Source organism: Mus caroli, unplaced genomic scaffold (assembly GCF_978045245.1).
Source record: "Mus caroli unplaced genomic scaffold, Mus_caroli_1 scaffold_14, whole genome shotgun sequence".
Lineage (NCBI taxonomy): Eukaryota > Metazoa > Chordata > Mammalia > Rodentia > Muridae > Mus > Mus caroli.
In genome coordinates this window covers 32,460,008-32,477,807 of record NW_028227269.1, presented here as the reverse complement: position 1 = coordinate 32,477,807, position 17,800 = coordinate 32,460,008, and the positions used below count along the sequence as shown (strand labels likewise).

At 38.1% G+C, this 17,800-nt stretch overlaps 1 protein-coding gene across 13 annotated transcripts in view; it reads left to right on the top strand.

Annotated features, from left to right (window-relative positions):
- Positions 1 to 17,800, top strand: part of Hdac9 (histone deacetylase 9) — a 623,166-nt gene that overhangs the window by 510,109 nt on the left and 95,257 nt on the right. For all 13 annotated transcript variants that reach the window (XM_085830292.1, XM_085830303.1, XM_085830298.1 and 10 more), the window contains 3 exons: positions 1,171 to 1,293; positions 4,235 to 4,445; positions 5,489 to 5,706. In XM_085830292.1, the coding sequence (XP_085686418.1) occupies positions 1,171 to 1,293; positions 4,235 to 4,445; positions 5,489 to 5,706 (552 nt within the window). The remainder of the gene's footprint in view (positions 1 to 1,170; positions 1,294 to 4,234; positions 4,446 to 5,488; positions 5,707 to 17,800) is intronic.

The following is a 17,800-nucleotide window of genomic DNA, read 5'->3' as shown; positions in this document are numbered from 1 at the left end:
CTAGGAAAACTCCACGTTAAGCTTCTCCTTGTATTATGTTAAGGCCAAGGCTCATCTCCAAACAGCTGTATGATGGAGATAACGGTTTGGAATAACATCCTGTGTTTTGGTGGCACGGCACTCTTCACAGACATTCTGAGGTTACATTGCAGTAGCACATATTTTCTCTTGTTAATTGATATCCCAGGTTTGTCCTGAAGAAAATCTACAACTCCCCCAAACATGCTTGACAAGTTATTATATTTACTTTAGTCAAAGCCCGTGTGTGCAATATCTCTCTTGGAGGTGGTCTATTATTGGAGTCCCATATGCTTTTTGTTTGGGAAGAAAGCAGTCACTGTGTTATACTGTAACATGGAGTATCCTTTTTCGGGATGTTGTACCCTGGGGAACCATATCAGGCCAGAGTTCCCTAGTCTAATAAGACCTTTGTAACTCTTATTGTGTAAAAGTTCTGGGAGGGGAGCAAGAGTTAAACAGAAGATGTGAGTCCGGCAACCACCATAAGCCACAGGTGGGGACGCATTTTCTCAGGGTTGGATTAAAAAGGTATTTGTTTGAAAAAGCACTGAGATGCCAAAACATTGAGTATATTTCAGTGTAAGTGCATATTATTGTGGAATAGAGCTCTCATAAAAATTTTAAATTTAGTTTTGAAAGTATACATTGTAAAATAATACCACCCATAGTTTATTAATATTGTTTATATTAAAGTGTGATTAATATAGAAGTCTTATATAGTGTTGCTTAATCTCCAGTGAGTTTCCTCCCAGTAAACCTATGGTCAAAGCTATGACTATTTGATGAAATTATTCTTCCTCCTTACTGTATGAGAAAATCGATTAATGCTCAACAGAGTCACCAACTGTGATTCTTGTATTTTCTGGATAAATGAAAAACATGCTAATTATATTTTAAAAATCCATATTTTCAAAGGAATTTTTCATGATGAACATAGAAATGCTGTTACCATATTTTTTATATCTCTCTGATAATATATTTCATCTGAATTCTATACTACAAAGCTTTAATATAGAAACAAACAATAAGTACTTCATGTTTTCTTCATTGTGATCATGTAGAAACTGCTTTATGAAATTTGAAAGTTTACTAAGAAAACTGATGACTTTGTAATGTTTTGAGAATCTTTTTTTCTCATTTTCTTAACAGCAACTGGTTCCACAGCAGCGCATCCTAATCCATGAGGATTCCATGAACCTGCTAAGTCTCTATACCTCCCCTTCCCTGCCCAATATCACTCTGGGACTTCCAGCAGTGCCGTCCCCACTCAATGTGAGTCATGGCGCCCGCCCCTCAGCCTAACCCAGTGCAAGCGACTCCTTGTAATGAACTCACTTGTATTACTCACGTCGTTAGACTTGAGAACCTCGTTAGCAAGAGCATCCCTAGCATGGTTTGCTGTTTTCCGCATTTAGTTTCAAATTACAGAATTGCTCCATGTGATCATAGACAAATAACTTACGTGGGTAACAATTTTTAACATGAAAACATTTAGCAGTTTTCACATGTACAGTTTTGGTGGTTCTGACATCCTCCCTGTGAACAAGAGGTTATGGTCCTTATTTTTACAGATGAGAAAGCTAATCTTAGGAGTCTGAAATTCCAAGCATTCAGACCCTTTTAGTGAGTGGCAGACCTGAGCATCCCCCAGGCCAGAGCTTAGAGGTTCAGTCTGTGACACATAACAGAATGTGTTTATAGAAATGGTTTTGTGAGGGACTTTATTTGGGGAGTTCACGCATTCTGTGGTGAAGAATACCTATCTGGAAGGCTCTCCAAGCACAACACTTTATTATTCCCAGGAGACGTCAGTAGAATTACTTAGTTTAAAAGATCTTGGCAGCCAAAATAGGATCTTCAGGAGGACTAATTGTCCTAGTATAAAGGAAGACAAAAATAATTTTATATACATTCTCTAAAATAATATGTATTTTGCTTGTTACAAAATATTAATCAGCTTTACATAGGATAATTCATCACAGATGTTAGTAAATTAAACCTTCCATACGTAGAAGTCAGATGCTGGATACTGGAAGTAAAGGCTGTCCCCACCCCTGCCACCAGGGTCAGCACTCAGTGTCGAGCCTTCTCCAAAGTGCAGTATGTCAGACTCACATATATCTTTGAGACAGATTTTTTTTTTATTAGATCTAAAATTTTATGACATCTGGATTACTAATAGAATATAACATCATCTTTCTATGATCATATACCATATGTGAAGAGAAGGCGAATTTAGGATGTGACCTTTATAATCTAAGATTTACAAATGAAAAGCATGAAAATCCTAAGTCATTTACGCTCTTGAATTTCCAAGGATGTGTAAACAGTTGATTTTAATGAAATGCAAAATGGAAGTAAAAATAATATCATAAATGACATGGGGGGTCTTTAAATCCTCACTTATTAAAATTGTATTTTTATTCCTCTGTCATTTATTTTAATTCTATATAAATGCCAACCTCTGCACTTTTGTGAGACTCCAACTGGCATTTTGATGCCACCATTTTCTGGGCTCTCACCCACCAAATCTTGCTAGCTCACACATGCACCACTTTCAATGTAGTCAAAGAAATTCTTTCCCCAAAGGACCATACTAAAGCCAGAACGTTTTATGTTTCAATAGCAATTCTATTTGGTGCCATTGGATGAACACACCAGTGTGGTTTGGATTAGTTTCATTTTTCTTTGCTTCCATTTTGGTGTGGATGAGGCCTTCACAAATAATTTCTCAAGCTTACCTTTGGCCAGCAGAAGGATCTCTAATATCCCCTTCCCCACAATGCACAGCAGAAGATTATAAGGAAAAGAGGCTGGGCCAGGCATCACTTATAAATTAAACAGTGGATTGACCCAGTCTGTGACTCAGACAAACCATTTACCTCTCTGTCCTTCAATTTCTCCATCACTGAAAATTGTTTTGCCTCCCTGGTGCATAGCAATTTTGAAAGATGAAACATAAGTTTTGAAAAGAAACATGCCACATAATTTTAAGGCATTAGACTTCTGCTTTTGTAATACCAAAATGACCACCATTCATTAAATTTTTGAATAGGATAATTCATTATTGCTCTTGATGATGTAATTATTATGGCATCATTACTGTGTTACCATGCCTTTCAAGTTCTTAATAACACTTTTATTTGATATCTGATTTCACTTGTAGTTTACTTTATTATACAAAAGCATCTGGGTTGTCATTTTTAATATTCAGAGATGTGGGGATCTGTTATGAATTAATAGAAAATACATATTTAAATCAAATTCCTTTCTATTTGTCCCAGCTTTCACCAAGTGAGAGAATTTTACCTTAAACTTAAATATTTGAAACATATAGCTCTGTGAAAAATTAGAGGTGTGATAAGAATGTATATTTTGTGCTTTTCTTAAAATTCTAGAATTATAGACTGCCTTATCTTCATCAATATGATAGCCTTTATTTGAATAAATTTTAACTTTCCAATTTACATTATACTCATAGAGTGCCTTTTTACGTATTTTAGAAGTAATTTTCCCAGTTAAAAGCCTGACATTTATTTTGACTTTTTGTTAAGTTGATGTATAGTAATTGCATGTCTTTATAGTTTGTAACATGATTATTTTGATCTGTATATTGGAATGAATCAAACCAATCAATGTATGCATTTATTTTCCATTCTTTTGTAAGAAGACTTAGTTACTTCCTAAGATATTTTTTAGGATATTTTGTTATTTATGTAACTATTACCACCAGGATACACAACAAAACATTTAAACTTGTTCTTTTTGTGTAGTTGAAAGTTTGTGTTTACTCTCATTTTTAATATTTAACACGAATTTTCCTTATGCCCAGTGCATTGACACTTTATTTCATTGATAAAAAAATTGCTAAAATGTTTCCAGTGCCTCAACTGCATCTTTTGTTAATTTGTGTAATATAAAAGATACAATATTAAGCTGGGCAATGGTGGCACATGCCTTTAATCCAAGCACTTGGGAGGCAGAGGCAGGCAGATTTCTGAGGCAGCCTGGTCTACAGAGTGAGTTCCAGGACAGCCAAGGCTATACAGAGAAACCCTGCCTCGAAAAACAAACAAACAAACAAACAAACAAACACCAGTGTTATCCGTTTTCCTCAGTATATACACTGGGCACAAGAAACTTGCATAATAACTAGAGTCCTAGCACTGACATGGATAAGGAGGACTCACATGTTCATTCTTTCTTGACACAGGCTTCTAACTCACTCAAAGACAAACAGAAGTGTGAGACACAGATGCTCAGACAAGGTGTTCCTCTGCCCAGTCAGTATGGCAGTAGCATTGCAGCGTCCTCCAGCCACGTTCATGTAGCAATGGAAGGAAAACCTAACAGCAGCCACCAGGCTCTCCTGCAGCACCTACTGTTGAAGGAACAAATGCGACAGCAAAAGCTTCTCGTGGCTGGTAATTAGTAATGACATTATTTTCAGGTCCTTTAAGACTATTATCAGTGATCCAGTGTGACATTTAACTCAGAAGTATCATAGTAATTCCTGATGTTGTACAAGTGCCAAATGTTTGGCACTTTGGGAGGAGCTATGATCATTATGTATTCCTGGTTTGTGAGGTGGAGCTGGGAGGAACCCTTGCTATAGAACAGACTGCACATTGCTGGTTTATGCTTCTACTGCACAGACATCAAGATCAAGGCTTTTGCACCTTCCCTTCCCATCCAAGCCTTCTCAACTTATATGTCTGGCAAATGCTTCCTGAGTTCTCTTAAAATTATGTATCAGTGCATCTTTGTTTACACACACACATACACACACACTCACATTCACACTCATACACACACTCACACTCTTACACACTGACACTTGCACACTCATACACATACTCACACACATTCACACTCATACACACACCCTTAGACACTGACACTTACACACTCATACACACTCACATTCACACTCACTCACACTCACACTCTTACACACTGACACACACTCACACATACACACTCACTCTTACACACTGACACACACTCATACACACACTCATACACTCACATTCACACCCATACACACACTCACACTCTTACACACTGACACACACTCGCACACTCACATTCACACTCACACTCTTACACACTGACACACACTCACACATTCACACTCATACACACACTCACTCTTACACACTGACACACACTCATACACACACTCATACACTCACATTCACACCCATACACACACTCACACTCTTACACACTGACACTTACACACTCATACACACACAGAAAGTCACACACATTCATACACACACTAACTCACACTCTCACACTCTTACACACACACACTAATACTCATGCACACTCACATATACTTACATTCACATCCACACTGACACTCATACTCACACTCATATATTCACCCTCATACACACACTCATGCACACACACTTACACACTCACACTGTGTTACTCACATTGACATCTTGTTTTTCAGGTGGAGTTCCATTACACCCTCAGTCTCCTTTGGCAACAAAAGAAAGAATTTCCCCAGGCATTAGAGGTACCCACAAATTGCCCCGCCACCGACCCCTGAATCGAACCCAGTCTGCACCTTTGCCTCAGAGCACGCTGGCTCAGCTGGTCATTCAGCAGCAGCACCAGCAGTTCCTGGAGAAGCAGAAACAATACCAGCAGCAGATCCACATGAACAAAGTAAGCCATGAAGCAGAGTTAGATATTGTAAGCACTGGTTTCCAAAGGAGGGTTCTCTTTACTGGAGATGGGAGGAAAATGCTGGGACCAGGCATAATGCAAATATTACTGTCCTTGCTAAGAACTCTGGGTCCAAGGACAGGGTCACAATATCACTTTCTCACTGTTTTTATGTTCACAAAACAGTTGAAGTAAAGTTGAGATCGTGGGTTAATAAGATGATTTAAGGTTGAGGAGGTGTTTATTTAATTCACAGACACATAAGTCCTGTGTGCATAAAGCCTCATTTGTGATGCAGGGCATATGTGTGGGCTGACAAGTCAGAAAGATTACACAGGTGTTGGCAGATGGGACACTGGAAGCCAGCATTGTGTTTCTTGGCATCTAAGTCATACTTATTTTTCAGTATGCCTATTTCATTCCAAAATTCATTTGAAACAGTTTCTCTGAAACTTCTGGTCATTTCTTTCCAGAACCTTGATATGGGCTGAAAAAGTGATTATGGACTGTACCAGAACACACTCATTCTGAGTTTCCCTACTAAACCAACCACAAGGAAAGAGTGATTGTGGTATAACAGTACCCAGCAGCACACGAAAGCATGCTGTGTGAATTTGTAGGGAAATGATCTCTCTGTGTTGTTCTCTGTGACATACACTCATGCCCTGGAGGCATTACTGTTCACTGATAAACAGATATTCAGCTCAGCTTAGTCAAAGTGCTATTACAGTGTAAAACACAAGGCCCAACAAAATAAGCCCTGATGGGAGCAGAAGCCATCAACTGTCCTTTACGTCTACCTCATGGCAATAAATGTGGGGTTTTCATCTTGTGCCAGCCTTACTGTAACATTTCCTGAATCTTGGATTCTTTCATTCTTGGAGTCGTGAACTAAAAGGTCCTGAGAAGTGTTGAGCAATACTAGAAACAAATTTGTGCAGGCTATCCCCTTGCTTTTTGAAGACAGTGCATTGTGCGTGGGTTGAGTTAGTGAGATGGAGTTGTGCTCTTTTAGGCCTTCTTTCTCTAGAGCTAATAGAGCCATGGTTCTCAAACTTTGGACTGTGACTCCTTTGGGAATTGAAAGACCTTTCCACTGGGGTCACCAAAGACCATGGGAAACACAGCTATTTACATTACAATTCATAACAGTAGCAAAAATTACAGCTATGAAGTAGCCACAAAAATAATTTTATGCTTGGGGGTCACCATAACATGAAGGACCATGTTAAAGGGTTGGAGTCTTAGGAAGGTTGAGAACCGCTGTTGTATCCTCTTTCTAAGTCATCTGGCTGCAATAGCATCCCTCTAAGTTTGTTAATTTAATTTCTATCAAATCCATTTCTCCTGGAAGGAATTACCTCCCTTCTTTGCCTGTTGTTCTTTGCCTGTTGCAGTACTCATCAGCTTGACTGCACAGGTTCAACCTCTAGTTGCAGAGTGAGGTTTATTTGTTTGGTGGCTTTGTGGAAAAACTTAAAACGAGTCCATATTTTTTTTTCAAATCTGCCTATTGCATGCAATTTATATGGGATGATGGACTTGGAATCATATTTTTGCCCTTACAGTCTTTGATTTGAAGCTAGGTTTGCTTATAAAACTAATATGGGAGAATACTAATTCCATGCTGGTTCATTTTAACATTTATCAAAATACTTGAGTGTGTTTATCCTGCTGTTCATAAATCCGTTAAATGTGTCCCTGTGAGATTATATGTTTTATATGAATAAGTGTAGAATATCTCAGTATTCACAGCTTATGACCCAGAGTTGCCACTGTTCCACACTCAGATGGGATGCTCATGCTACATTTCCCTATTTGGTATCACACTAGAGATTTTGACAGGCGGATGCTGGGCTCAGTCTCAGGATAAAACTAAGATGAAAAGCAGGCATTTGCATTTGAGCACTAGGCAGAGCAAATCTTATCAGCAGCCTTTCCCATGTGGGGCTGATTCCTTGGAATCTGTTAAGAATTCTACCACAAATTAGAAACAAGCCTATACTTTGAGGTATACGTTTATACAGTGGTTTGATTATTAAATCTTGTCTTAATTAGGTAAAATGAAGGCCAGAGAACTTCAAAGTGTAAAACTGATCTCTGGATGTTAGCTCCTCTCAGCTCGGGTGTTTAGATTACTCAAACAGGTCTCCAGTTGGCTTTCTTCCAAATATGTATTCCATATGTCTAATCAAGTGGCATATACACACTGGATATCCTCTGGATTTTGAAAATATTTTAACTGTCTTCAATTGTGTAAGGAAATGGAGAGAAATCTTACTAATGGAAATACTGAACCTGTATTGTATTTTGAAGTGTTTCCTATAGAACCAGCAATAAGTGAATTACTACTGTTCACCCTTCTTCTAAGGTGATAAGGATATTTACTTTTTATTGGGTTATGGCTAGGCCTTAAACGCCAAGAGTTACTAAGTTTCTGCATGAGAATATGTCTATTGTGTTCTGTCCATTTCATTAGAATGGTTATTAGTAAGAAATAAGCACAGAAATTTTGTCATTTTCTATTATCATAGATGAACCTTGATGTAATTCTCTCCAACTGGAGGAAACAGTTGGCATCCTCAGATCATGGTCCTCACTCATGAGCAGTCATAACAGGAAAAAAAAGCATATGTGAAAATGTAGGTGTGCAAATGGCATGCTAAAAATATCTTTTCCTTTAAGACTCTTAGCATTTTATAGCTCCTTTTTCCCTTGAGTTCTTAGAGAAAAAAGTATAAAGTGAGAACCTAGATAAAGCTATCCAGGCTGTCAAGGTGAGCCACTTAAATATGCTTGCCGTCACACCTGATGATCTGAGTTAGTTTCAAGAAACCACATGATGAAGGGAGAGAACGGACCCCCACACTTTGTCCTCTGACCGCCATGTGTATGCATACCCACACCCATGTACACAAGCTACATAATACATAAGCAAGGGTAATAAGTTTTTTTTTAATTAAGACTATTTCTAAACCAGTACTGAGTTCAATAGTTGGCCTCCATGGGAAAAAAAAAAACTAAACTTGAACGATATGTTTGAATTGTCAATAATCCTTAGAAAGTTGAGAAGGAACCTCTACTTTATGTACTTGGAATGAAGTTTTTCACTGAATTTTTGCAAAACCTATGAAATACATAGTATAATATTATTAATCCTACCTGGTGAATTAACTAGCCATTGTCTCTGTTTTGGTGCCATTCACATGGGGTATTTGTGTGTCCCAAGATGATTTGCCTCTTATAATTATGATATAAATGATCAAGGGCTACCAGAAATACAAAAATGTTATTGCAGTGTCTTCCAGCAACTAACGAGGCAGCTTTCAAGAAAAGAGAATTCCAGGACAGGAGAAAACTCACTCGAGATGATTTATCATTCTCTTCACGAGCATGAACACTATTTCCACAGAAAGATGCTTAAGCATGCAAAAATCACATCTTATATCATCTCTGTGTGTTTTTGACAGCTTTAACAGAAATAAATTATGCATTTTTATCCAAAGTGTATGTATATTTAGAATATGGTACTCAGTGTTTTGACAAATCTTAAGGAACAAACAAACAAATAAACAAAGACTTTCTTTATCCTAGAATCACTTGGTTTTACCTTGTTTCACCTGGGTTTTGTTTCTCCTGTTAGGAGTCAAAAGAATTGTCAAAATTTTCACAAAATTATAAAAGAGCCACCACAACCACCAAAAAATAGTAGGATATGAACAATTTTCTCCTGAGCCCACCTTATAGGTTGTCAGTCTCCCCCACCCCACCCCTCATCCCCAGGACAATAAAACAGTGATCTAGTTAAAAAGAAACACACAACAGTCATTTTCCATATGGAGGAGCTTTTAGATATAGTTTAACAAAAGTACACATATGCAGTCATGTCATTGTGGGCGTGTTGTTTTCCTGAATGCCCTTTACGTTGAAGAGTTGTGGACTCAACTCCATGTTGGGGCATCAGATCTCTGACATCCCCTGCCCTCCAACCCACAGAAGCAACATTTTGTTGTAGTTTTAATAAAATATCATTGACTTGTGCCCAATAGTTTCTGATTTAACTGAAAATTATCATATGTTCTCTAACATTTGCCTTTGAAATATTCATCCCATGAAATCCATGTGATCTGAAGTTTAATATATATTTGGACTCACATGTCTTTCCCATTATACTAAGCAGTCCACCACCGAATTCTCACTTTGGGTAGACACTTCCTTAAAGCCAGTATTCCTCATCCAGTGTCTTCCAGGGAAGAAGAGAGGGCGACTCACATAGTAATACATTGTACTAAACATCAGAACAAAGGCTGAGAGGATGGAAATTGAACTTTTTAAAGGAAATAACATATGAGATTTGATTAGTTACCTCCCTTGATATTTTGTGTCTAGAACCTTTCCTTTTTTTTTTTAACTGTTCTTTCTCACTTTTTTTCTTTCTTTCTTTTTTTTTCTGGCTCTATGATAAATATCTTACTCATTCCTTTTGGCTGGATATCAGCCAACACATTTTTAAAAACAAATATAATTCAAGAGATGATATCTTATATATGTCAAGGTTCAGCCTAGATATAAGCATTTATTATTTATTTATTACCATGATACTTAGGCATTTTGACATGAGTACTATTTTATCATAATAAAGATATGTCCAAGACAAGACCAATAAATTGAAGGCCAAACAGATGTTCTGTGTTGCTTTATTAAAGCAGGTAGATGTTCTCTTTTGACAAGTAAGGCAAAATATAATTGTGTTCAACTCTAAAAGCTGGATAAGGAGTTTCCTTAGCATTTTGGGAGAGACTCTGACCCTCAATTCAAGTAGCATATGTTCCATTCATTCCATTTATTGTAATTGTATTAATCAGTGTTACATATCCCCCATGTTCCCTAATGTTTTATGACCATTGCCTGTCCCTAGTTATTCTCAGCAACCCGAGAGTGTATTCTTTCATCTTAGTAGTCACATGCAAATGTGACATGTGTGTATTTCCTTCGTGAGTTGCGTGCTAATATAGGATTACTGTTTGTACTACTGGAAACAGCATGCATTTTACCAAAACTATTTTGAAGATCACCAATCCTATAGACATGTATATCTTAAAATATCACTGTTTATGAAGCCATAGCTCATATTCATAAGCAAATCTGTTCTTCACATTAGGTTTATTATAACAAGCATAATACTGTCTCTGATTACTTATGAGATTAAAATTTGAAGCATAATTTAAGGCCTGTACCCATCTCAGACCTGGGTTTTGAATCTATCATTCCTGCTATAATTTCTGCTTTCTTTTCTGTGGTGGGCATCTCCCCATTGTCTGCTCCCCTAGCTTAATAAGCTCAATATATAAATAGACCAGCTCTCTTTTACATACAGTGTCTACTATGAGCCAAACTCTCCATGCCAGCATCTTTCTATGCATTATCCTTTCAACAACCACCAAGAATATTAATTTTCCAACAATATCATTGAGTTAAGCAAGTTGCCATTGCTTCCTGTCCACAGAACTAGAGTCAGTTCTCCACTGTTGTGTGAGTGACCTCAGTCGGGTTCCTGTCACTAAGCAGATGGTTTTATGTCACAAAGCTACAGATCTCACATTTCAGAGCAAAACAGACAAATATTTTCAAAAGCAAGGTTACCCTGTGATTTTTTGTGTTGCTGTAGATTTGCCAGGATGAAGAAACCTTATTTCCCCACACTGTGTCTAGCCTCCTGCATATTGCCTTCCATTCAGGTACTCACACGCTTGCCAGTCCTCATATGTGGCCTTGGTGGTGGAACTCTCGGGTGTCTTGTTGGAGCACGGCTTGCAGACGGCTCATCATACCTGTGTGTGGTGCCAAGTTCAGCTGCAGCTGGGTCACATTGTGCTTCCTTCTTGAATGCATGCTGCCACATGGTCATGTTTTATGTTGGACAGACTTTCTTCTTACAGGAGTTTTGCGCAAGCCCAAGGCTGAAAGTTGACTGACTTCATCCTGTTCTACTGAAATGCAAATGCTGGCATCTCCTCTCTGGGTGGATGGAAAATGCCTTGTTTTAAGTCTTAAAAACCTGATGAGCAGAAACTTGAACAGTGCTTTCATTTAGGAAAGTAGGCATTACTCTTGTCAGGGTTCATTTCTCTCCATCCAGCTGACAGCTTGTTTCTATGCAGAGTCTTTTAATCACCAATTTAGGATTACATTTTGCCCATTAGATGGGTAGTATCTTCAAAAAATTTGCACACATTGAAGGCAGTTTTTATTACAGTAAAAAGCCCCCTCGCTTATTTATCTACCAATTGAAGTTTATAAAAGAAACTTTGACTTTTCTCTTAAATAGATTCTGTTTTGTCATGATTAGGCCAATATAAATAGATCCTTGTAGGTATGTAGTGTGCTTTAAAATATAAGAACCCACTTATGCTACAAAACCAGCTGACATCACCATGCAAAATTTATATAAAAGCATTTCAATATGTAATTACAACTTGATGGTTTCTAACATACAGAAAATTGCTTGTTGCTTTATTATTAGATATGATGAAATCTTGGGTTTGGAAATGGAGCTAAATGACCCTTCCAGTGGATTACTGTCTACTCTTCATAAGTTCTCCACTGATGCTTTCCTCGCTGCAGGCTCAAGGGAGGGCCTCAACCTTTATTTTTCAATCTGCACTTTTAATCTCCTCAGAGGCACTTTTACTGAATGAAAAATAAAATAGCCTAATAGGACTATGAGGTCAGAGCACAGAGTAAAGGGAATTGGCTGGGGAACACAACCATGGAACTAGCTTGACTGATGTTGATTCCAGGCTGGTCAGAAAGAGAACACTGCTAACTAATATGGTTGCTTCTCAATTTTGACACAGAGTTTCGTTAGACAGACTCAAATAACTAAGTCTTGATAAGGAGTTTTTAATATAGCTTAAGTGTTATATTGAATTGAGAACAATAAATGCCCAGCAGTTTCTTTCTTAGGGTTCGAGTAGCTTTTAACTCACCAAGTTTGTTCCACTTTTCCTGTAACCCTTAGCTGTTTCTATATGCTCTTTAAACATGAGTGGTCGTAGGATCCTGAAATATCATTTGTTCTAAACTATTCCAGTTTCCCTAGGATGAGTCTTACCCAGATTTCCAGTCCTCCACCCCACATATTCCTTCACCCATTCACTAATAATCACATCATTCAGCCATAAACCCTCAAGGCAACAAAATTGGTGCTGGCATATAAGAACTAATGATGTGCCACAAATGATTTAGCTATTTACAACGATTGTGGTAAATAACATGAGTGACAATAGAGAAAGTATTCTTTTCCTTAAATGACCCATAGACCTATAAACTGGTAATGATCAGATGGTTGTTTAGAACACAGACACCACATGAACTGTAAAACTGAGTCCTCTTCCCTTCAAGGGAGGTGCCTAAAGCCTTGTGTAACTATTTGTGAGTACTGCAATGTCTGTTAGAGTATTTCACCTTGTGCCTGATCCTTCTCTAGTGAACAAACTTCAGGGCCTTAGAGGGAAGATGGCTTGAGAAGATGATTGTGACAGAGCTCTGTAAACATACAATCCCTGTGCAAGTCACAGCATTGTAATTCTGTTTTCCTCATTACATTAATACAATGGTTGTCTGCAAGTAGTAGGGTATTTCCGCAGCACACATTCTAGCGCCTGCCTCACTATCCATAAAGGAACTTTGCTGTAAACCAAACCACCATATTCTGCCCCAGCTCCCTCATATGCATCTCCATCCATTATGAAGCAGGCCTTCTTTTCTGTTCGGAACAATATTACAGTTGGTGGTCAAGCTTTTTATTGAAATGTGATTTCCACACAGTAAACATATTCCTTTTGCTGACACAGTTCAATGAGTAGCTTAAGGGAGGATGCTTTGAGCCTTCTTTCTAGAAGGGAAGAGTCACTGGAACGTTAAGGCGTTCAGAGAACCAGGTGTCTTCACTGCAGGCATTGTTTGGATAACCATTGAGCATTAAAAAGGTAAAAATTAACTTATCAAAAATTTGCTTTGTCTCTTAGATTAATGCACATAACCAGTACAAGATGATATATGACATTTTGGACATTTAATTATGTCAACAATGAACTAATATTTAGAGACACCATTGTCTGGTTTTTCTGGCTCTTTAATTCTGGCTCCGCAGATTCCACTGAGATGCACAGAAGCAAAACGGCAGGGTGTCTTCTGGCAGGGGGCTGGAGTGCTTCTCTAAGTACACCTCTTGATTTGAAAGTCCTCCAAATTTTCCATGTTGTTTTTTAGAACAGCTAGTACATACCTAATCTATTTGTGAATTGAGACAGAATTTTATCATTATTTTTAAGTCTAGTTTCCTTGGAGCTTAAGAGGAAGGTCTTATTTTTGAAAAGGAGAATATTACATTTATTTAAAAGAAAAGGGAAAGAATGAGACAGGCTTCCATGGTTGCCTGAGTAAAATGTTTTAAAATTTGAGAGAGGATTTTTAAACTGGGATGACCTGTTGCTTTGCAGAACAGTTGAACCAGGACACCCATGTATATGGGTTCCTCCACAATGTCAGGAAATCATCAAATAATCAAAAATAGATATTTTTTGGTACCATTGTTAATTGATGGTACATGAAAGAGTTTGGGGAAGCATATGAAGGATTTTGTGGGAAATATTTAAATATAAATTTCAGCTATTATAATGAAAAACACTTATGCTTATACTATATGGAGCTGGAACCAAGCAATGTAACTTTGATAGCAGTGAGCTTAATGTGATAATATGTCAAAGTTAGCAATACAACTTCAAACAGTATTTAATTAATTTATATCATGTATCAATAGAATATATGGTTTTATCATGAAATATAAAATACCAAAATTATTGATTGCCTCTAACCCTAGGAGGTATAGTTAAGAATTGGAGAGTTTAGTTGAGTTCCTTACTTGAAAACACGGAATTTGGACCATTTTCTGTAATACCTAACAGATATTCCTGTAAGCATGTTTGTGCATAGGTAACCCCACACCCAGAATGGTCATTCACTGCCTGTGGTTTTCTCACTGTCTGCACAATGGCAGTAAAGTATAAAGCCTTAGGGGCACAATGACAGATGAGGAAGAGCAGATTAAAGGGAGAGAAGAAGCTAGCTATACCACTCCCCTTCATCTCAGCTGGAGTCCCCACCACCAAGACTCACCTGGTGTCACATGGACAGCACTCAGTGTTTTACAGATGGGAGCTCAGCAGAGATGCAAACAGGCTTGTGCATTTATCTGTCACACAGATGTTTCATCTCCTGTTTTCTAGCCAGCAAGGCAACAGGCTGACTTTGCTGGGGGATCGCCTCCAGATGTTCAACCAAAGGGAGACCCTGCCACCCCACTGAGAGTAAGCCAACATCTTGCCACATCTGTGGCCACTCAGCAGCAGTGCAAATTAGAAAAGGGTTAGCTGTACCATCTTTGTAATGGTTGTTCTTGGAGTTCAAAAAAAAAAAAAAAACACATAGAAAACAACATAATCTGAATACTTACAAATAGTACCAAGTAACATTTCATTTTTAAAAATCTGAAATAAGTCAAACCTGGCAGGCAGAATTTCTCTGTGACTTTTGTCTGTAGATTTTCCTTGCTGATGTTAATTGCTAATTTTTCCACTCTGGCAAATGTGAGTTTTTTTTTTAAATGAAAACAGCTTTAGTGAAATACCTAAAATAAAATAAGAAGTGAAAGTTAACCCCCTCTGTGCATTTATATCTTGTGAAACTGGCTTCAAGATGTCCCATTTATCTGATTATATGATGGGAATGTTCACAGGGAGCATCTTTATTCCTCAGAAGGTGAAAAATTGGAAGGTTTTTATTTTCTTCCATGTACAGAGTACTTGAACCAAAGTCTGAGGGGGAAATTATGATATCTTTGTTATTAAGCATCATGTATTGCAGTATTTATTGTACTTCGGCTAGATGCCATGCAATGTTAGAGTTACTTGGATATAAAATAATAAAACAAAATTGAGCTTGGGTCCTTGGGACACTTGAGTTCCAGTAAGAACACAAATAACTGTAACTGTAAACAACAACAACGAAAATAATAACAATACAATGCGAGATAATAACCTGGGCCACAAATAAAAATAGATTAGCAAATGGTAATTGAGGTAAAGTCTATAAGGAGCTAGCTCAGGAAGATAGTTGTGAGGAAGTGAAAATCCCAGTCTGTCAATGTCTCAGGCAAAAGCCAGCAGGTCATGTTTACAAGACAAGCAGAGGCCAGGCTATCCAAAGCACATACATGGTCTGTTATAGTACAATACAAGAAATAAGTTGGGCCAGGTCATGTCATGGAACACTTGTGGACCATGTGAAGAGATTCGGATGTTATTGGGAAAGTGGCGAAAGCTCTCTGATGGCTGTGTGTTGAGAAAGGATGTTACCTAGCAGAGTGAAGTGACTATTGAAGCCACCGTGTTGAAAAGACTCAGAGCATCCAGAGGGAAGCCCAGACTTGAGTGTCTTGTTGCCCAGGGAAGAAGAATGACAGTGCTTAGGACAACAGGAGTGGTGGTAGGAATAGAGACTCTCAGCACACAAGCTTCACTTTGAGATGGCTCTGGGCTTGCTAGCTGATGCAGTGGAAATTCAAGGGAGACAAGGATGAAATTTAGACTTGTGGGTCATGGAGCAGGATGTTGGTACTAACTCAGTGGGGAAGCTTGGGCATAACAGGATTTGGGTGGATGGAATAGAGATTATCATTTTAGATATTTTATAGCTCAGTGTTCCTGGTAAAGTGTTAATTAAATATGCAACTTTGGAGCTCACTAGAGCAATTGGAATTGTTTACATTGCTCAATTGACACCAAAATATGACGTTTAGAAGATGATGCAGGAGGGAAATGATATAAAATGTCTCTTTCTTTAAAGTCACAAATTCATATTTTGTGATCATGGGATGACATATTTTTCTTTCAACAGAGATTCTTTTATCATAAAATAAGAGTTTTAAGATGGGATTAGACATTTTTCAACTTCAACACTTCATACCTACATAATTTCCACCCATAAATCGCTGTTCTCTCGGTAAACATTCCTTTTACAAACCCTTGTGGAATTCTCTTCTTGGAAAGAGACCATTCGCCACACTCTTTCTAACCAAGTAATGGCAACATTATTTGTAGCCTTCTCTTCCTGCTAATACCTCAGAAATGGAGGTGAAGCCAGGGAACTCAAGGGAACAAGTGGCATTGTTTCTCCTGCAGTTCAGTATATATATCTATGACAGTGAATTTGTGAGTGCTGAATCGATTGGATCCATGGACTAGATGAGGAGATCTCTGGGTATTTTCATGATCTCAGAAACACACTAAAAGTCAAACTTTAGGACGTTTTCCATTTAAAGTACATATTTGTTCTATGATCATTTCTGAGTTCACTTTGACACGCTTACCAGTTATGAAAAATTCTATTCTAGTAAATAGTACTGTTGGTCAGCACTAGAGAACACAGCCTCCTCCTGTCCCAGATAATGTGATTGGCATGCCATTTGACTCTTATCATTCTGCCTTCCCTGATACCTGTCAATGCCAGTTTAAGTGGCCATGGAGGATGGGGGTGAGGGCAGGCAGTAGAGAGATGACTCAATGATCAAGAGCACTTGCTGTGCTTCCAGACAGCTCAACTTCGGATCCCCAGACTCATGTTCAGTTTGCAGTCACTGTGCCATGATTGGCCATCTGTCACACATCTATATCTCCAGTTCCACAGGATCCTAACCTGATGCACTTCACTGTCACCCCATACTTGGCATGCCCATCACAACACACACACACACACACACACACACACACACCATTGAAAAATCCTTACTTATAATGACCACCTGAATTTGCCTCTGTGCTATTATTACTGACCTTAACAAGAAAGATTCAGTTCAAATGGTATGCACAGAAACCTGATTAAAATAGCCTAAAGAAAAAAAAGTGAAGGCAGAGAGAGCGATTGGGGTTTTGTTGTGATACATAATGGTTGAAGGGAAGGTTTTTCTTCCAGATGGATATTGTTGCTGAAAACATAAAGATGAGACTATCCCAGAAGAGAGGAGAAATTCATA